The 22,580-nt window shown below is 37.1% G+C and overlaps 1 protein-coding gene across 1 annotated transcript in view; it reads left to right on the forward strand.

Annotated features, from left to right (window-relative positions):
- The first annotated feature begins 1,471 nt into the window (after window positions 1–1,471).
- The window catches only part of arhgap10 (Rho GTPase activating protein 10), a 73,535-nt gene continuing 52,426 nt past the window's right edge, over window positions 1,472–22,580 (forward strand). Inside the window, 1 exon segment of the mRNA XM_030145081.1 lies at window positions 1,472–2,044. Within this exon segment, the coding sequence (XP_030000941.1) occupies window positions 1,891–2,044 (154 nt within the window). The 5' untranslated portion in view covers window positions 1,472–1,890.

Below are 22,580 nucleotides of genomic sequence, written 5' to 3' on the forward strand. Positions count from 1 at the left end.
GTAATAATAATCATCATCATAATTGTAATGATGATAATATGAGAATAAAATATCATAAAACAAGACAACAACAGACTAAAATAGTCATGGACGCAATAAAAAATTGTACACAAAAAATAATAATACCAATTTTAAAAAGTTTGTGAGTTTGTATACATTGTGTCAGGTTTTTGTAGTGTACTATAATATACTCACATCATTCTGAATACTCTAAACCAGGGGTGTCAAACTCATTTTAGTTCAGGGGCCACATTAAGCAAAATTTGGTCTGAAGTGGGCCGGACCAGTGAAAAAAAACAAAACAAAACATAATAACATATAAATAATGTCCAATCCAAACTTTCCTATATATCTTAGAGCAAAAAAAGTAAAATTATGCAATGAAAATGTTTACTTTTACCAATTATCCTTTAAAACAATGGGAATATAATGAATAAATGGACATTTCTTGATAAAACTAAGTGCAATTTTAACAATATTATGTCTCAGTTTATCATTTACACATGTACTGTAAATTACAATGTACAGATCACAGTGGATCTACAAATACACAAAACATCTAATAACAGGCGGAATATTGGTAAAATTACACTTCAGACGTTTCAAAATGTTCATATTTGTTCAGGTTATTTGTGTTTTTATGAAAAGTTAGTTTGTTTTAGTGTAAATACAGTAAAATGACATGAAAATGTTTATATTTACAAAGGGAACAATTTGGAGTTGGGATCTTTTATGGGTTATTATGATAGTATTTTACTAATCCGACCCACTGGAGATTAAATTTGTCTGCTTCTGGTCCCTGGACTAAAATGATTAATATCTTCAGTGTAATTTTTGCATTTCACAAATTCTTCCCAGGGGCCAGACTGGACCCTTTGGCGGGCCGGATTTGGCCCCCGGGCCGCATGTTTGACACCTGTGCTCTAAACAATGCTATTGCATCGCTAATGCATGTAACTGTACTACATATTTGTCTGACAGACAGACAGACAGATAGATAGATAGATAGATAGATAGATAGATAGATAGATAGATAGATAGATAGATAGATAGATAGATAGATAGATAGATAGATAGATAGATAGATAGATAGATAGATAGATAGATAGATAGATAGATAGATAGATAGATAGATAGATAGATAGATAGGTAAAGTTCTACTGCGAAATCAGGGTAAATAAATTAAATTGCTCTCACATTATCTGAAAAACTGAAAACAGAATGTCTAACAAAGCTAATTAGAAGTTGAATTGGATCTCACAGGGCAGTGATGCTACAAATATACTCTTACATTTTTGTTGACTTAACTTGCAGTATTGTTTGGCTGTTTGCTGATTTTTGTAACACTTTTTGATTGCAGCAGGATGTTTCCTCCTTGCGGATCGTTTTGACAGCGCAGGCGGAAGTACAGGTCAGGGAATCCTCTGGATGCAGCTGGACCCTCTTCGGCAGAAGTTTTGCTACACGCACACAGATGTCAGCAGAGTTTCTCAATCTGTCACTTGGCTGGTGGACTCTGTTTGATGGACGAAGGGGAACATTGGATACAACAACACCAACTTTTTGACAGCACCAGCGGACAGACTTCGAATGAATGCTTGAACCGACACCGTACTGTTGTCCCCTTGTCACCGTCTTACCTGTTAGCTGCTCTTTTCGTGATTTGACAACTGTGGAACAACACCCATGCGCGTGTGTGTGAAGTCACCATGCTAACGCCGCCGTTAGCTGCTGCTACCTGACCTGACTATGTTTTACCTGCTACACCTACATTTAACAGCCAGACAGGCGGTAACCTTTTTGTAACTGCTGTTTAGTTAGTTTGTTTGTTTTTTCTGTAGATTTTGACGAGTTTGTTTAGTGTACGAGGCTGTGTGTGTGTCAGTAGAAATGGGACTACACCCGCTGGAGTTCAGCGAGTGCTATCTGGACAGCCCCTGCTTTAGGGAGAAAATAAAGGCACACGAAGCAGAGCTGGACAAAACCAACAGGTTTATCAAAGAACTCTACAAAGATGGCAAGAACCTCATCAATGCAACCAAGCGTGAGTCAGTTTTTTACCTTTTAAAACATACAAAAAACTGTCTTCTGAGTCAGAACAGTCATGCACTTGCACGTCCTTCTTGACTTCAAATGGACTATAATGTCTCAGGCAACTTTATTTTCCTGAGTCAGGGTACACTATTCCCATATTCAGCTTTTCCTGGACAATTATAGTTAGTTTTTTATGTCTTCAGACCCTAAAGGAATCTTTTTTGTTACAACAATCATAAACTTGCCTCTCTTTACTGACCTAAACTGATAATGCTTCAGACAGCTGTATTTCAGTAATTCAGCTTTTTCTAGATAGTTACAGTTCATTTTTACATCTTAAAACCTAATAAGACTCTTTTGTGTCAGAACAATCATGCACATGAATTTCTGTCTTGACCTAAATGGATTATAATGTTTTAGACAACTATGTTTTAGTGATGTTAGGACAGAGTATCCTCTTTTTATCTTTTCTGGACAATTATAGTTCTTTTTCTTTTCTCCTAAAATCTAATAAGACTTTTATGTGCTACAACAATCATGCACAATGTCTTTCTAGGCACAACTGTATTTTATTGAATTTATGACACACTATTCCCTTGTCCAGCATTTTCTGGATAGTTACAGTTAGTTTTAACAGCTTAAAACCTAAGAAAACTCAGTTTTATGTTAAAATAATCATGTTTTTGCACTTTTGTCTTGACCTAAATAGATTCAAATACTTCTGACAATTGTATTTTAATGATTCAGGACACATTAGCCTTATACTCAGCTTTTTATGGTAAAATATAGTTAGTGTTTACCACTAAAAACCTACAAAAAAAACCTACCTTTGTGTCAGAACAATCATACATATACATATGTTTCTTGACTTAAATGGATTAAAGTGTTTCAAACAAATGTATTTGAATGATTCAGGGCACACTATCCTTTTAGTCAGCGGTATGCGACTACTTGTATTAAAGGCTTTGTTTTATATGAATAGTTTTCTACTTTGTTTGCTCACAGTCACACACCTCCAGTGGGTTAAAATGATTAGATTGTTATCTCTCTGAACTCTAGTCCTGTGGGTTGGGTTTGTCTTTAAGGTGCCCAGAGCTTAGTGCCAGACTTAAACACTTAATCCACGCAGACTGTCACTATGTCTTATTACAGTCTACTTCATGTTTCACCAATGTGACAGCCCGAGCCTTTACAGTTTGTGGCACTGTAGCTCTCTATATTTGTTTGTTTGTTTGCTTTTTTGCATAGCATATGTAGTAATGCTGGGCTCAAGCTTAAGCCCTGCAGCAATGCTACAGTGTTTTAGAGCTGTCGGCTGTAACACAACATATTTTGCTTCTCTAAATTCTTCAGGCAGCACCCAGGTATTTACATATTACCCTGGGACAGGTTGAAACTCTCTAAAACACATGCTATATATGAAGTTACTGTAACTACTTTCAGTCTTAGCAGAATTGTATTTGATCATTTAAGACTGGACTCAAAATTTCTGTTGCAGTTCATTGTTTTGTTATTCATTTATCTATGTATTCTCTTGTAATATGTAATTATAGTAGTTTTTAAAGTCCTACTAGTTATCAGTATTGTAGGCTTCATCATTTGGGGGGAAACATACACCTGAGTCTGGGTTAAAATGTCATGAAGGGATTTGTCCGGAACGTCAAAGTATGTAAAAAAGCATTCCACTGCAAACCACCAGCACACCTGTACTGAAAAGGCCATACAGGATACAGTAGATCTGTGGATGAATTCCCCCAAAGGCCTTTATTTGTCAGAGCAGGTGTCTTTCCTGTCTGTACTGTCAAATTTTAGTTTTGTTTTTTTCAGATTCAACACTACTGTTAGAGAGGCTGCTTCTTTTTTATACATTTACCGTTGAGTTGTTACTAGAAAGCTTCAAGAAACAAGGTTGTACTGGTGTTTTCCGTAGGCTTTTGGGGGGTTTTGTTTTAGTCATGACAGGGTATCATTTTCACTTTCATTGTACAGTTTTTTTTTTTCCTGTTTACAGAAGACTTAAGTATATGAGTGGGGGCTCTGTGAGTCCTGTAGCAACAAAATTCTACCTTTTTCTAAAAAAAAAAAAAAAAATTAAATAATAATAATAAATGATCACATAAGTTCTGGAAACCCTATCTAAAACACCATGACCATCTAAAAGCACCAAAAGTCCAACCATAGTTATACCTAACAAAAGTATTTTAGTTAATCTTATACTCTTTTCAGTAACTTGGCTAATATAGTGCTAAAACAGGCTCGGATGTTGTAGCTGAGAAAGTAAATTCTGCAAAATTCACTCGTTAACTCTTTAATAATAGTGATTCAGCTGCACAACTAGTGCACATTTGCTTTGCTTTCTTCCCAGGCAAACACAATAACCTGGTGATTTTTTTTTTTTTAGATGGGTCACAGTGGTAACTTAGGCTATGTTCAGACAGCAGGTCTTAATGCACAATTCAGATTTTTTGGTGAAATTTGATTTTTTTTTTGTGTGCTTGTTCATATTACACATTAAATGCAACTTCTATGAGTTTTGAGTATGAACTGAATGCGACCCTGAAGTGACCCACATGCACCAAAGAGGTCCTGCATAATACATGACCACGCAGGTGTGCACTGTGTTAACGGAAGTAAATATGTTTTTCCCACCGCTTCTCCTACTGGAACGCAGAATGGTGACATTTGTTGCATTTCAGTGATGTAAACAGGGTTTCTGCGGGCCATTAAAAAGCATTAAAAGTTATAAATGGATTTTGTGAAAATTAAGGCCTTAAATGGCATTAAAAAGCATTAAATTTGATGTCCAGAGGCATTAAAATATTAAATACACTTGATGGAGAAAAAAAGCATTGTTATTCACAATTTATTTTGATTATATAAACACTTAATAATTTTGATCGGAAGTATAGTGTGATGATTGACAGGTGGAACCCTTTAATAGGCTACTGTTTATGGCTGATGCACAAAGCACAACACCGAATGCTTGGAATGCAGCGTGCTGTGAGCGTGCTCATGCTGTGGTGAAAGTGCAGAGGGAATATTTGCGAATGTCTGAAAAATAGGAAAATGCAAGTTTCAGCAGAAGTGATTGGAGGAGGAACTATTCAGAACCTGGTTAAAGCCTGTCGAAGGTAAACTGTCATGAAAATATATATAAAACTGTATGTGCAGTTGGACATGGGCATTAAATTTGTTTAGAGTGGCATCAAAAAGCATTAAATTAGATTTGCTGATACCTGCAGATACCCTGGTAAAGGTTGGATAAATGCGACCTGGCCGTTCATACTGAAGTGCAAAATATCACATACGTATCAGATTTAAGACCACATATGAAAGTGGCCTGGGTTGGATTTGTACTGTTCAAACTGTCTTTAACAGATCGGATACAGGTCATATATGGGCAAATAAGAATCAGATTTGGGCCACATTTGCCTGCAGTCTGAACGTAGCCTTAGATACACTTCACAGTGTAGAACATCAAGCCAGACCCTTTCTTTCCACTTGACGTGAGTGATAGTGCGACTGTTTGCCCGATGAATATCTGTCTTTATGTAGTGGAAATGGTACTGTTCGTCAGGACTTCAGTGAAATGTCACAGTGAAGAGAAGTTTTTTGTGGACAGAGACCTTCCACGGAGCAGTGGGGTGAACTCTGGTATTCCCCATCGCTCACAGATGTTAATACTGTGCATGCTGTTGTAAGCTGATCCACAGTGTCCTGTTTCAGGTTTACACGTCTTCTAAGTCCTGCCATATATGACTTTGGTTAAACTATCTGCCCTTTTTTTGCAGCTGATTCAAAGTGGATCCAAGGTAGTTACAAATTGTATCATATGTCAGATCAGTGTTGGCCCACGGTCTATGAGAATATGATATATAAAAAAAATAACAAAACAAAACACAGGACTGTGCCCTTCATGGCAACTTTGTCATGTAGCATCAGTGTTAAATGAGTATTTATGACTTCTTTTCATCACTGTAATCATGAGGCGTCTTCCTCTGAGCTAATGACAGGAACAGAACTAGAACAACACAAACATTATCCAACTTTCACAAAATGTATTAAATTGGCCCTATATCCTGACAATTTACCAACACATCTTCAGGCTGTTTCAGATATATCATAATTTAAGACACAGGTTGGTCCATATCCATATATATATATATATATATATATTTTTTTTTTTACTGTATATTCACTTTATTCTAGCTAGTTAAATAGTACATAACTGCAAAGATGAAAGTTTATGAGACTGTTACATGCTCTAATGTGCCATTGTCATTATAGTTAACCAAAACTAGCAGTGAAATAAACATTTATCAGTTAAAATAAAAATAAAAATGAAAAACATGTGAAATTAAACAGTATAAAACAAGAGCTGGAACAAATTAGTAAATAATGACTTTCTTGATAATACCTAAAATAAAGCAGAAACAAACACTAAAGTTACATAAAAATTACCCAACTTATAAATTTCTCAAAATAAAAGTAATTATGGACTCATTAAACAAAACTCAAATCAAAAACAACTTGTCAAAAGACTAAACCAAAAATACAAACTACATGGTGTCAGACTCACTAAACAGAATAGAACCTAGGATCGATTAAAAGTGTTTCATACTATAGCTGATGTGTAAATAAGTTATAAAGGAGTATTTTCAGTTCCACTGTCAGGGTGTTGCTCTTATTACTTGGACATTAGTGTGATAATGTCTCCGTCTTAACTTCTCCAGTTCGTACAGATAAAAGTGCTCTGTGGTTTATTTTTTCTTTTAATCTCAACTTATGAGCTCAGACAGTTGTTTTTGATGAACGGGCCTGATTTGGAAAGACTAAGCTGTCTAATCCTCCCTCTATGTGACAGCCACTATTAGCTTCACAGCGAGATCAAACACTGCCCAAATGGTTAATTTATCATTCTGTAGTAAACATCCACAGTGTCACAACTCAAACAAAGTCTCTAGTGCTCAAGAGTTGTCCGATAAAATGCTTTTCTCCGCGTTTGACCTCAGTGTGATCTGATGTTTTGGTTTGATAATCTCCAAAGGCCCAGCCCTTTTTCTCAGCTGTTCAGTCACTCCCTCCTCTCCCACGGCGGGGAGGATGTCCCACTACGGAAAGTCCTTGGTTCTGAGAGGAAACTTTACAGCGGGGCCTTGGGCCACAGAGCCATGACATGGAAGTGCCCACTAGAGGAGCAGCGAGCAGATGTGCTTCTGTTTCAGTGGGTTTCCTCCACAGGAACTGTGTCCTGTCTGTACCCTCTCAACTCCCACTCACTGTTATCCTTAGTGAAGGCACTGTGTTCTGCTGTGGAAATCTGACAAGTACTGTAGGCACTCTCTGTTTCCTAACCCCTGAGACCCACATTTCTGCATATTTTTTTTGTTTTGTCTTCTAGTGTTGAGTCTTTTTTATAGTATCTTTTACACAAGTTTACGCATCTCAAAAATCAACACATTGTTTAGACACATATCCTTAGCTTCATAGCATAATTGCCAATGTCATTTATTTTTCCAGGTCAAAGGCAAATCAATGATGAGAAGTTAATCAGCAGTGTTAGAATAAAGTTACACAGATATCACAATTTGGCCAAAAATATGACTTAGGCAATTGTTCTATGAGGCTAATGATATGGGATATTAGCAACAAATAGAACAAAAACATTAAAAAAAATGGAATGTAGCCTAATATTTACTTATTTTATTCACAACAGTACTACAACACAAAGCATTGTCGACACTTTGGACTGACCTGGAATCTGCCGGCTTCTTCTATTCATGAATTATATCCATTCCTTTGGGCTGTGACCACTTTTCATGGACATTTGTCCCTCAGTTAATGTATACCCCTAAATGAGCTTCACTGTGCTTACCATCTTTAATGCTACTGCTTCCTACTGTACAGTCCAAATCCAATCCAAAATCACCAGCCTAAATATTCCACTGTATTTTGTGTAATTATAATATAGCAATATAAAAATGCAATAATCTAACGCAAGTGCATCAAACATGAAACCCGCCACAGTTCTAATCCAGCTTGCAGAACGAATTTGCAAAAGTGCAAAAAATTACTTTGACAATATACATACAGACCAATGTGATCTTGAGTAAAATAAGAGCACAATGACCTATAAATAATGACTCCAAACTGTCTTAGTTAAAATATGATTTTTTTTTTTTTTTTAACATCATGCTTATAAATAATGACAACTCCAATTTTTTTCCTCTTTGTTTTAGCGTAAAAAAAACCAAACAATTTTATTCTGAAAATATTTACATTAAACTATCCTTTAGCAAAAAATGTGAATAACCTGAAAAATATGAACAACCTGAAATATCTTAAGAAAATGAAGTCCAATTTTAACAATATTCTGCCTGTTATTAAGTGTTTTGTGCCTTTGTAGATCCAATCCATAATGTACATGTATAATTGATAAGTTGAAGCATAATATTGTTAAAATTGCGCTTAGGCTATTTTTCTTGAGAAATTTCAGTTTTTTCAGGTTATTCACATTTTGTTTGGATAGTTTGTAAATGTAAATATTCTCATAATTTAACAGACTGATCTCATGAAATTGCATTGTGCGTCACACCAGTTCTTACTGCATTTTGTCTGCTATACGTACGCATTTTCATCCTTTCGCGTGTTATTCAACGCCATTTGGTGGCGTCTCAATGTATTCCAAAATCTAACCCTAAGCCTAACCCTAACCCAAATCACTAATTGTGCTAACTGCTAATCGTACTAACCCTAACCCCTAACCGTTAATTGCAGAAATTGCTAAATGCACTAATTGCGTGGTATATTACGCAGCGTGAACATACACGCGGAAAGCTTATAATGCATACAGAAAACACATGATGATATCATGTTGTAATTTAATGTTATTTTTTTGCACTTAAACAAGGAGAAAAAATTGGAGTCGTCATTATTTAAAGGCTGTTATGCTATTTGCTAGGCTATGTAATTTACTGATCCGGCCCACTTGAGATCAAATTGGGCTGAATGTGGCCCCTGAACTAAAATGAGTTTGAGATCCCTGTTCTAAAGCCTCGGATCTACTCAGTACTTAACTATTTCATTCTATCTTTTCAGACGCACCCACACATCTCTTTAAGAAGGGGTGTCCATCTTTTTGTCTGTCAGTCAGTCAGTCCTCAATGTGTTTACAGTCACTTTTCTCAGCTTCAGGTCAGATTATATTAATACTCTGTAGGTAGGGTGGAATCAAGGTGCTGCTGATGCAATGACAGTGCATGTACCATTGAAATGACAGGTTGTTTTTTATTATTACAGCAAATTTGCCCCAGCTCTGTTTGTAGAAAATCTTTGAATAGACCAAGCCTCTGAATCAGGCACTCTGATGGGCTGTGGTAGGCTACCACCTAGTACAGCCAATAAGAGTGCCTGATTCAGACATGTCTCTTTATACATCACCAGCAAAGGTAGTGGAAGACAGTTGTTTAATACAGTATGCACACAAATGGAGTATAAAAGGCGACAATGAAAGCGAGATACTATTCTGTGATGTGTCTCTTCTGCAAACCAGCCTCTGCAGAATTGCAATGCCGTAAATATGACATGTTTTTGGGATTGCAAGCAATTTCAGAAGGTTTTTTGTGTTTCTTATCAGATTGATTAGTTTGGTAGTTCTTGTTGTTGTTGCCAATGTTGTGTAATTGCCAGAACCTTCTTGGAAACAGGAATCAGCAGAGTTGAAAGGGGGTCCATTGTAATGCTTTTCACAGCTGGACCTCGCCTTATACATGGGACAATTGGCCGTTAGTTTTGTTTTTAATCACTGCCACTTTCACTTTCTCCATTGAATCATATGAAAGCCCCTTTCTCACCGGCAGACAGGTTTAAGAGCAGGCTGCCATGGTGTGCCTTGGCTCACTGCTGCTCCCTCAAATCACATTACTGATTCTGCCAAGGAGCCACATCACAATCTTTCATTAAAATCGCATTAACACAAGACGTGAACTCATGTGGGAGGAACGCTTTTTTTTTTTTTTTTTTTTATCATCTCTCTCCAGAAAGAACAAGGCCTACTATGAAAGTGATAGTGTGATGTCTTCTCCTTTTTAGGTGATCTCAAATATGGAAAACTATTAGAGGAATTTTTCAGTGCGTAATATACTTCAACTTTGTGCATGTCTGACCAAATAATCCAGAGATATTTTGATAAATCTGATTAGACGTCCAGCCACTGCTGCAGGATGCTGTTCAGTGTAACCTCACCCTGCAGGGTTGTTTTGAGGACCAGGAAGTCATGAATGAAGTAATGCATGCAGGAGGTGGAGGATTGTGGGAGGGGATGGGTGGGCAGGCTCTGGTGAGGGCAAAGGTTGGAGCAGAGTGGAGTCGAGTGGAGCAGAGATTCAGACTCGAATAGAAGGGAGAGTGGAACAGGAAGGACTGTGGAAAGGCGCAGTGTGGAAACGCTGGCTGCTCTTTGAGGACCCGGACCAGGCGAGCTCTGACCCAAGTGGCACATCTGATGAGACTGTAGAAAATCATAACAAACAACAGCCCAACAGGAGCCAATGAATACACTGTGGACATCTTCAGCAGATGAACTTTAGCATGTGCATACCTTTTCTGGTGTGTTTTGGGGAAAGCTTTAGCAGCAGCGGTTTCCTCCTTAAGCTGTGAAATCGGTGAAAAACAAGGCCTAATAATTGAAATACATGATTATCTTTTCAATTCAACATTGGCTACCATTGTCAGTGTGTTGTAGCTGAAAGCCGAGAAGACTTTTGAAAAGTTTCATTCAAGACTCTTATGCCTTAGGCTCTGAAGCAATGAAAAAGTCATATAATTTACACTGTTTTCACATGTAAATGAACTACATATAGAGGTGCCCCATCAGACCTAACAGCAGTCAGTTGTGAGATTTATGGTTTTTTTTGTTTTTTTATGTGCCACCATTTATGTGATGTTTTGTCACTTTAAAACAGGGGTCACAAACCCTGGTTCTCGAGATCTACTAACCTACATGTTTTAGGCCATGTCCACGTGAAACTGTATCTTTTCCTATCCAATCTTTATCTTTGTTCAAAAACATACTCCATAAACACGGAGTCATTTCAGGAAATATCTGCATCCACATGAAACTGCTGAAAACGATGTCATACAAATACCAAGCCTGTAAGTGGTGGTGTAATGCTCTCACAAAAAACAGAGAAGAAGATGAGGAGCATACACATAAAGCTTGCTTGGTTCTATCAGGTCTGACCCAATATTTCCTCCTGGTTGTCCCTCTCCGCAGTAGATCCAAGAGTATGTAGTGAATATTGTTAGCTATGGTTGGTTGTTGCTCATTGTAATGACAGAGTAGCCAAAGATTTTGATTCAGTATTTCCAATACGGTCAATAGCATGTAGCATGGGCACTACCCTGTAGTCCGCCACTGTTGTTGTTGTTGTGAAGTGGCACCTTGTTTCCGAGGTGAAAGGTTTGAGTGGTGGGGCGATGACATCATCATTGTAGAAAAGTTGTGGTTTGGTCATACAGATGAAGACGCAAACCGGCATTTTCAAATTTGTCCACTCTGGGACCCAATTTCAAAAAGTTGTGGTTTCAGTGACAAGAAACACCAGTTTTGTGTGGACAAAAGGCATATCTGATACAAAACTTTTGCAGATAGGGCCGAAAACTGACTTCATATGGACGGGGCCTTAGATGTATTCCTCTTCCATCATACCTGATTCAAATGATCAGTCTATCATGAAGCTCTGCAGAAGCTTGATAACGATTGTCAGGTGTGCTGGAAGAGGGAAACATCTAAAACATGCAGGATAGTAGATCTCCAGGACCAGGACTGATGACCCCTGCTTTAAAAGATACGTTTACAAGCCAAGAAAGCCACAGTTTATTGCAAAGATAGTAAAACATCTTTTTTTTTGTGTGTGTGTAACAGCTCAATGGACCACATCTGTCATTGCATGTGATACACATCACCGACACCAAAATGGCTCTTACCTTTTCCATATTTTACCTCAGTTTTTTGGAGTGTGACAAAACTCATTAAAAGAGGTGACTCTACGAGTCTGGTCATATTGAAGCTGCAGAGACATCTTCAGTGTCTCAGAACAGATTGTGGAGTGAGGCAGTTATGTTGACGTCACCTGCGACTTTCTAGGATGTAGTCTGTGTATTTACGTATTTATACACAAATAGAAGTACTTCAACACTGACAAACATTTTATGTGTAAATGATGTCGTCATTCTGAGGAGATCAAAACATTATTTGTCACTCACCACAGACTGTAACACAGTTTTTTTCCCCAGAATGGTCCCATGGGACACAACCGGAAGGGGCAGGACTTCAACGCTTTATGAGTTTGTATTTGGTCTTAAAGCTGCAGGAGCAAAAATCAGGGAAAGTGAAAATACACTCCTTCCTTCTGCAGCTCTCTCCTCTCAGTCCAAATCAAAGCACTATCTTTAAGCACTAACTACAAATACAGATGATCTGATATTGTTGAACGCTGCAGTGGAGAAGAGCCACAGATTAGAACAGCTGTCAGTCACAAATTTACCATAGAGTACTGGCTTGAAAACACCTGACTGACCAGAGTTGGCATGACAGAAAAGACTTTCTTCACCGTAGTGGGTAGAATTCTTGTTTACTCTCAGGCTACTACAATATGTTGAAAGGTATTTGTTGTTAAGTTACTGTCCAGTGATCCCAAAAAACAAGCACTCCAGCTTTGATTCTAAAACCATCTAGGCCTAAATATTTGATCAAGTTAGATTTAGTAGCAGAGTTACTATTGTCTTGACATTTTCACTAGTTTTGATTTTATGTAGTCCTTTCATTTTTGTTTTGATTTCAGTTCTGTTTTGTTTTTATGAATGCAAAAGCAGTTTTACTTTTTTTAAAAGTTGACTGTTGTTGTATTTCATGTGTTATCATGAAAGCCTTAATTTTTACAGGCTGAAAATGAAAGCATGCATGACACCACATATGATTTGCCAAAACATTGGTTACACAGTCAGACCAACGTAGCTTCATGTCAAAAATCCACCCCTCAAAAACAACAGTATTTGCTCAGTTGTTTTTTTTCCTTTAAACTATAACTATGACCTTGGCTAGAAATGTGGAGATTTGTTTTTCTGAACATTTAGACCATTTCTCAATACATGTTCTTGTCTGTTCTTCCTGTCTCGCGTTCTCGTGAAATGTCATCAGTCGTGGCCCGAGTACTGGCTGGCGAAATATCCCAAGATGCACTTTGTGCTACTCTCGAATGCTACGACGTCTTCTGTGAAAACTTAATTCAGAAATGTTTGTGACTAGATGACCATAACAAGATGATGTTATATAGCCTAATGTTAGAACATGAGTGAGAGGCAGAATAGCAAGAAATACGTCTTTATTTCCATGATATGGAATTCAACAAAATGTATTACAGTTTGACAAATATACAAAATGTATAAATTACATCTAAATACTAGTACAAAAGTATTGAAATCAAATCGAGTGACATTGTGATGATTTGAGGGAAATAGCCTACGTTATGGAGCTAATGACAAATACAGCAGAGACGTGGAGGAAAGTTCACAAGTACCAGCCGTTTCAATTACTGACAGACTTGCGTTCTTAGGAAGTCCATTCTCTGGGACCGTTCTTACTAAGGCTGTACTCACTGAGTTCACAAGACCATACTCAGCCTTCTTTATATTGAGAAACGGCCTTAGTCTCAGTCCTTTGGTTAGACAAGAATTGAAAAACAATTTACATTTAAAGCATTAGTGGATTTAACAACTCTATTAAGATCATTTGTTGCTGTCCTTATCAAGTGCAGACTTTTTGTAAAGCTTGAGCAATGTGTGTTTTGATGGTACTTGTGATACTTCACAAAAAACTCAGTCATGTGATTGTGCTGTGTCCTCATTTAGCAGTCTTTGTTTTTCTACCCACCTCCTCTGAATAGGGGCACCAGTGTTTGCGTCAAATAGGCCACTATGTTTTCATGTTCTTCCTGTAGCAGAAAAGCCTGGTTTGTAATATCAGATAGATGTAAGGTGGTGTCTGTATGACTCATACTGTGCAGCCGCTGGACTGGAGTCTCTGGTTTTCTGCAGAGAAACTAGCCAAGTTTGACAGTTCCCAGGTTTGTACTGAAATGCCTTGCTTTAAAAGGCAAAAAGCAGGCGAGGCCTAGCCTTGGACTCTCGTGTGCCCTGGTGTGTGGTATTTCTATCTTGTGATGGTTCCTTCCTTTAGGACTGCAGCTATCATTTCAATCTGTAATGCAGATCTGACAGTTTACTTTATTCCTCCAGTGACTATATGCAGTTGATCTGTGCTGTAATTTCTATAGACACTAAACAGCGGCGCAAATGCTGTTACTATTTTTTCTCCTCTGAATGTTTCCTGAAGCTGCTTGATGCTGGGGTCTCATGTAACAGGATAACATTCATTCTTTATGCTTTATGTAATCAACTCCACACAGCTTTGTCTTATATCTTCCCATATTAACTGTCCACCCTGCAGTGAGTTTCACATGCACGCAGTCTGTGTAATCAGAGTGTGGATGGGTGTGATTCTGTAGACAATTTATGCTCTACACACACATATGGCTCTAATAAAGAGTTTACAAATCTAACCACTGAGATCACTGTTATTGGATTCCACTCTAATTGGCTACAGTGACCTGAGCCTTGATCCTGCCTTTTCTAAGATAGAGTATACCCATAGTATTCTAATAAGTGGAGCAGTAAGATGCACCACTATCAACTTTGCTTATAGGTGGTAAGATACACTTGGAGACAAAGTTTTAGTTGCTAAGTAAATTCTAAAGTACATAACAGTCCGATAAACACAAACCTTATGCTTGTGTTCTGCGTTGGAACAGTAAGCACTCTCGGATCGCATACTTAAAATCTGATTAAATATCATGTCCGTCTGTTATGGCACATTACACATCATATTACACATCATAATGTCATCTTCAGTTCTTCATTATCTTTTACAATGCAGCGACATTGGATGATGTCCTGTCCTGACATCAGACACAATGCAGTGTGTTTGGGGTTTGTTAAGGTGTGTCAAAGTCCAGTGTAATGTTGTCAAAACATGTTTTTGCTTTGTGTGTGGAGCAGCCAAAGTTTCCACTTACACTAGTGTGTTTTGGTGTAATTTGGGCACTGCAGTTGACCAACAAACGCTCCATGGGGGTCGATGATTAGTGTATTCTTTATTCTGGCAAAGATCAACAGTGTCACAGGATTAAACAGGTTATAAAAAATGAGCACATGGCATATTTCTTATTCCATAATGAATTATACATTAAAAAAATGTACTTACAATATTTGCTCATTTTCCCTTCTGTTGTCCAAAATGTCAGTTAAGAATGTGCCAAAGTAGAAAATGTTAATGTACAGGGTGGGGAAGCAAAATTTACAATGAGCATTTAGTTGTTTTTTCTCAGCAGGCACTACGTCAATTGTTTTGAAACCAAACATATATTGATGTCATAATCATACCTAACACTATTATCCATACCTTTTCAGAAACTTTTGCCCATATGAGTAATCAGGAAAGTAAACGTCAAAGAGTGCGTGATTTGCTGAATGCACTCGTCACACCAAAGGAGATTTCAAAAATAGTTGGAGTGTCCATAAAGACTGTTTATATTGTAAAGAAGAGAATGACTATGAGCAAAACTATTACGAGAAAGTCTGGAAGATACTATTAAAGAAGAATGGGAGAAGTTGTCACCCGAATATTTGAGGAACACTTGCGCAAGTTTCAGGAAGCGTGTGAAGGCAGTTATTGAGAAAGAAGGAGGACACATAGAATAAAAGCATTTTCTATTATGTAAATTTTCTTGTGGCAAATAAATTCTCATGACTTTCAATAAACTAATTGGTCATACACTGTCTTTCAATCCCTGCCTCAAAATATTGTAAATTTTACTTCCCCACCCTGTATAAAATATAAAAAAATACACACAAGAAAAAAAATCAACAATAGTTTCAAACAAAATAACTATAGACCTTTATTGAGTATACTATGAGAGTATCTAAATCAAAAATATAATACTTAATAGTACAACAGTTTTAAATTGTACCAGCAAACAAAAACAAGAATGGAGCTTCCATAATTATTGCAGTAAAAATTCTAAACTTGGGTCACTTTCAAGTTCAATCTGAACAAAATAAAGCTCAGAATATATTTATGTGTATATCCTATCTTTGAAAAAACAATTATGACTGATAGGCGACGCTAGCATAAATTCTTTTGTTATTTATTCATTTGTTTATTTTGGTGTTATGTATCCCGCCTTTTGTGCTCAGGAAGCAAAGAAATCATTATATATAAAAAAAACAATTACCAGTTCAGCTCTTCATCACTGTATCTTTGCATGGTCACACATTCAGCCATACAAATTCAAGACACATTTATTATAACACCAGAGGTAGCTTATCATTGGCCACTACTGTCTATGACTGTCACTGATGGAAGTGCATCCATAATAATAGATAAAATCTAGCATGCACACAAAGCATTGTCTGTATTCATGTCATGTGAGGAATAAAGAGTGTAAAGAGTGTAATTTGCATCACAATAAAATACACCATAAGAATATTTAACAATAGATGTTTTTCTTGTGTTGTATCGCAAAGCACGAACTACTACAGCAAAAGATAGGAATAAAAATAGTTGTAAAAGAATCTTTGAAATGCAAAAGAAGCATATGGAAATGTGTGAAGAGGGTTCCAGTTTGCCTGAAAAGCCTCTGGCGCCTTCTGTGATGTGTCAAAAGGTAAAACCAGGTTAAATTTAGAGGGACTGACTGTGCAAGGTGCCAGATTCACTCCCTTTCTTGTCTGTGCACCGCTTCTTAACCACATAAAATTATAGACATTTTTATCGAGCATGGAGCAGGGTTTATTTGTATTGTCTGCACTTGCTCCATGCACTGCAAATTAAGGAGTGTTTGCTAGACCGGAGTGGCCAAAGTCACCTTTTATGGACGTGCACACCATGGTCTGGATTGTAGAGCTCTGTGAAGCTTAAATTTTTTTTTTCTAGATTTACAGTCAGTTCAAAGTAAATTGCTATGTTCAGGATTGCTCCCAAAATAATGAGGCAGTAAGCTTATATTTGCCATATGTGTTTTGCGACAATAGTGTCCATTTCCTGTATTTAAAATGCCCATACTACAGTTCATCAGATTGTGTTTACATGAGTTGGAAGTCTTTTGGAGGCTTTCAATTGGAGAAAATGAAATTGTTTTTAGTACATTAGTTGTGTCTGAGTGTGGTAAACTCCAAGATTAATTGGTGCGAACAACATTCATTTATCATATGAATTTTCTGCTTTAAACTCCTGTCTAATAAATGAATGCGGTAACTCTGATATGGGTATGAATTGATGGTAATAAGGCCTGTAAAACTACTCCCTGTTAACGCTCTGACCAAAAACCAAGAGGAGGTTTTGACACTTGACTGCTATTGTCTCAGACCCAGCGCTACTGTTATGTCAGTTCCCAAACGAAATTTTCTCTATATCTGACCTTTTTTAAGTGATGTATCATCATTTATTCGTAATATTATCATCTGTTTTCTGTATTTTATCAGTATAAATCAGGTATTTTCCTGTATTTAATGTACTGATCACAAATATTTTCATAAAAGCTCAGATTAACGTTGAGGGTTATTATATCAAAAGCAGAGGAGGCTGTGGAAGAAGTGACTTTTTCAGTCAAATATATCATTAACTGAAAATAAACCAAGCATTTGCATTCACTGTCATTCATCAAACTCCATGGGTTTTACTGGTGAATCAATGTTGCAGAAGATGACGGTGTTTCCATGTTCACTACAGAGCCCCTGAATGTCTAAATGGGTCATATCTGATGACCATGAAAAGAAGATAAACTGTATTTTACACCAATTGTTTATATGTATTGATGAGATTAATGGATCAACGGGTATTAAAAAGTTTAGATCAGTAGATGGTTTTGGTCGGTGATGGATGTTTGGGTCTTTATGGGTTAACATTAAAGATGTAGAGGCCTATCTGTTTTGTTTTTTTTTTACTCTGTCTCCGCAACGGATGACAAAGGGACAGCAGTAGGCCTAGTGTTGATGAATAGTCCGTAGTTGCAGTGTTTCACAGAAGTCTAGTGGCCAAGAACTGAGCTATTTTTAGTTCTAAACAATTCAAGAGAGCTTTTGTTTTGGTAGCCACAAGGATGTATTTCTGTAAATAGATTAGTCACTCAAGCCAGATGTAAGTTGTAACTTGTGATTACCTCACAAGTAGAGTCGTCATGCATTTCTTTTACTGATTACACTTTTAATGTCTTACGAATAACAAATTACATCACTCGTCTTGAAAAAGCAGCATTTCCTCCAAGTGCTATATAAACAACAAGCAATTCACAAGCTGTCCTATTGTCCGGTCCACACCTCTGTGCTTCCTGTTGCTCAATAAATTGGTCAGAATAGTTATCCACAGGTGTTGTCTTGGTCCCGTGTATCTTTGTCTGCTCTGGGATTGGACAGACCTGAGCATGGGTGGACAGCAACAGGCTGTGGATGTCCAACTGTTTGAAATAAGGTACTGAGGCAGAAGCTATGCCCTTTGTGCCAGGCTCAGGCAGACATCGTCCAACACCTCTCACATGTTCAGGCTTTGGGCTCTACTGTCGATTTAATCCATAGCATGTGTACACACACACACACACACACACACACACACACACACACACACACACACTGGTCAGACAAATTGGCACGTGTAAACAGCAGAGCAGGCAGCCATGGATGGAAATTAAAAACTTCACTCAAAAAACAGATACAGGGTGGGTGAAAAGTAACTAGGCATTAAAAATTGGTAATAAAATCCTTATTCCTATTACAAATTTATTGAAACAAATGATATAAGTTCTTTATTACATGGGAAAATGAAAGTAAATTTTCATATTTCAATGTAAGCACCGGTGGCATCAACCAGTTTCCTCAAACGAGGGATGGAATGAACAACCTTATGAAGGACGTCGTCTGGGATATCCTTGAGAACCTCCTGAATCCGTGAATAAGAAATAAGACAATAAGAAAATAAGAAATCCCCATTAGTGTGGTCTGTTTAAAAAAATGTTTTCGTCATGACTTCAGTGATACTAAAAATTGTATAAGCAATTTCTGATGCCTAGTTACTGTTCATTCACCCTTTAGAATAGCTGTATTGCAGTTTTGACATTTGATTCTAACATATGGATCAAAGATATATTTGAGCGCTTCTATGAAACTGGGTTCATTTTGGTACCTGGCACTTTGTCAGCTTTTTAGACCCAATAATAAAAGAGAAATGTAGACATATTTCCCCCCTGGATGTACCTAATGATGACCGCTCTGAGCCATCCCAAAATTAATGAATTTTTAATAAAATATTGGGGCTAAAAACAGGACCAAAACTGGACAGGAAAAGCTAGCTAGGTGTCAGTGCATTTGATCTGGAAAACATGGCTTGAAATGGTCTTATATACCACTACATATAAACAGACTGTGTTAAATTTGACGATGCTAGTGGTTTTTCAAATCCAGATGTGAGTTTTTCCATTAATCAGTAGTCTCATTCCAGATTTCACGAGTAACCCAATTTGTCCACTCGTGTTACATGCCAAACCTATCCCTTTAAGCACATATAATTTGCAAGTGATTTTGCAACAGCGGCCATTTTTGTGAAACTCTGCCTTGCATAATTAGTTCGATTCCCAAAATGTACCAGTGAGAGAATAAAAAGTTATTCAAAAAGGTAGTAGCGTGTAATTTTTGTGTCCTTTTTACCGTGTTACATGCAGATTTTTGTATAAAAATAATATAAAAACGTGTTTTATCTGAAAAATTCTTTCTCGTTTATCTCAGTAAATATTTACTTTTAAAATAGACCCAAAGTGCTTCCAAACATGCTTCATAACATTAGCTTGCATCTTGTTTGAATTTTTAGCCCCTCTGTCCTGTTTTTAGTTACCAGTTTCATAGAAGCACACATTTCTGAAAGGTCTCCAAGTCACACATACAGTGCATGAACAAATAAAGCAGGATGACATCCATCTGATCCATCAGTAATATAAAGTATGTTATCTGTACAAAACCTGACTGTAGCTACAGGTACGTGGACAATACATCTTCCAGCTGAAGTCTTTCTGATTCGATTCCAACTTCACTGTTTACACTGAAGCTAAATACACTCATCTGATAAGATGTGTGTTTACATACCCCAACGCATTTCATCAGAGGAGAACTTTTTGGGATATGCACAAAAAATGATTCTGTCTGCTGTGAAGTGAATAACTACCAGGAACAACTAAAGGATTTAAGCAAATACTTTAAGGACTTTAACAAAAAAAAACAAACCCTTCAGTCATCAGTCACAGACCAGTTCTGTTCTGTTACTGCAATGTTTCAGTCCCTCTGGGAAAACCTGTCTTGTCACTTGTATTTATTCCAACCACAGAGTTTATATGACCTTTCTTAATTTCTCCTGAGCTGGCCAGATCAAGACGGTCCCACTGAATGGGATTAGTCAGTTTCACTTTGACTTTTATAAGTTATTAATGGAATAATATAAGGGTCCATATAAATGTCGAGGCCCAAAACGGAATCTGGCCCGATTCAGAATCGGGCCGGCCCAGAATGGAATTCTATTCTAGGCCGGCCTAGAATGGAATCCTGCTGCTATAATGTTATTTTATACCATGTTTAATGCAAATGATCTAAATTATTACAAAAATCAATACATGGAATTTGCAAATATGTGAAAAAAAATGAAACAACATTTTAATTGTAAACTATAATACACTTTATTTACAAATAGAACCTAGTGGTACTCCCCACCAATATATGGTACAGTGAAATCGACTGAAATTGACAATAGCTACTCAAGGTATGTAAGACTGAAAATGTAAAATTATGACAAATTATGGAATTATGGATCATTTGCATTAAACATGGTATAAAAATAACATTATAGCAGCAGGATTCCATTCTAGGCCGGCCTAGAATAGAATTCCATTCTGTGCCAGCCCGATTCTGAATCGGGCCAGATTCCGTTTTGGGCCTCGACATAAACATAGCATATGCCAACAATAATAAAATCTGCATTATTGTTAAGTATTTTTCTTAGGATTTTGGTTCTAAATTCTTGATCAGGTATTCATTTGGTCTACAAAATGCCCATTAAAGAAGGGAATATCCTGCAGAGAACAGAAGACAAACCACCCAGATGCAGAGCTGGGTAATGATGATCATTTTTGGAAGAGAAAAGTGCTTTGAAATGAATTTTTAAATGGACTTATATTAACTTAGAAAGATACACGCCCCATAATCACGCCCCTCAGTTTAAATCTGGCTATAGCTGTGTTTGATATATGTTACACTTCTGTCTCTCAAATCAAAATACTCCTCACATCTTTAAATAAATAGAATTATCCTGAACTAATTTTTCAGTATTATTCATGTTCAAGGTAAGCCGAGGATGGAAAGACAGTAAAGCAGGATGGAAGCTAAATGGCTCAAAAAAAATGGAAATTTTTGTCTCAGTAAAAGTCCAGGTGGATCAAGGAAGACAAATAATGGCCCCTGACAGTCAGAATGCGCTGTAGCACAAATATTGTACCTGCTAATCACATTCTTTCTGCCATGACTTGTCAAATAGTCAAATAATAATTAAACAACAAATGAAAAAGCATAAAATATTTTTTTCTTTCTTATGGCCTTGTACAGCACAGTTGCAGATTCTGACTGTAGTTTGAGAGCGCTGTTCACTGTTTCAATGTAGCCAATTGGTCCCTAAAGAGTTATAGTCATATGCCAAATGTAATGACACTGCTCCTCAGTAAACTGCTCTTAGTCTTAAAATACCCCACCAACATTCTGTCATAGTTCCCTGGAGGACTACAGTGGGTCAAAGATCTAACCTCAGGGCATTTCTTAACTATTTGGAACTAGTTTTTGTTTACTCATTTTTTTTACTGGTGTGCAGGGGTGTTACTGGGACTTAAGGGTGGATTTAAAAGCCTCTTTAGATCTTGAGATCTGAAATGGTAACAGTATTTGCAGTTTATATAAGTGCCTTCTCTTAGAACCTGATCACCACTCCTATCCTTGTTTTATTTTTGTAATGGTATTGGTAACAAAAGGCTGGCAAAAATCTAATCCTGGCCACTGCTGTAAGACCTACATCAGGGTTTCTGTGGGTCATCAAAAAGCATGAAATGTCATTAAACAGATGTTGTGAAAATTGGCCTTAAATCATTAAAAAGCATTAAATTCGATGTCCAGAGGCATTAAAAAACTAAATACACTTGATGAAAAAAAAGTATTGTTATTCACAATTCATTATGCTTCTTTAAACATTTAATAGTTTTGATCAGAAGTATAATGTGATGATTGACAGATGGAACCCTTTAATTGGCTATTGTTTATGGCCGATGCATAAAGTCACAACACCGGATGCTTGGAATGCAACATACTGTGAGCGTGCTCATGCTGCGCGAAAGAGCAGAGGGAATATTAGC

The sequence above is a fragment of the Sphaeramia orbicularis genome, chromosome 1 (genome assembly GCF_902148855.1).
Source record: "Sphaeramia orbicularis chromosome 1, fSphaOr1.1, whole genome shotgun sequence".
In the NCBI taxonomy this organism is placed as follows: Eukaryota; Metazoa; Chordata; class Actinopteri; order Kurtiformes; family Apogonidae; genus Sphaeramia; species Sphaeramia orbicularis.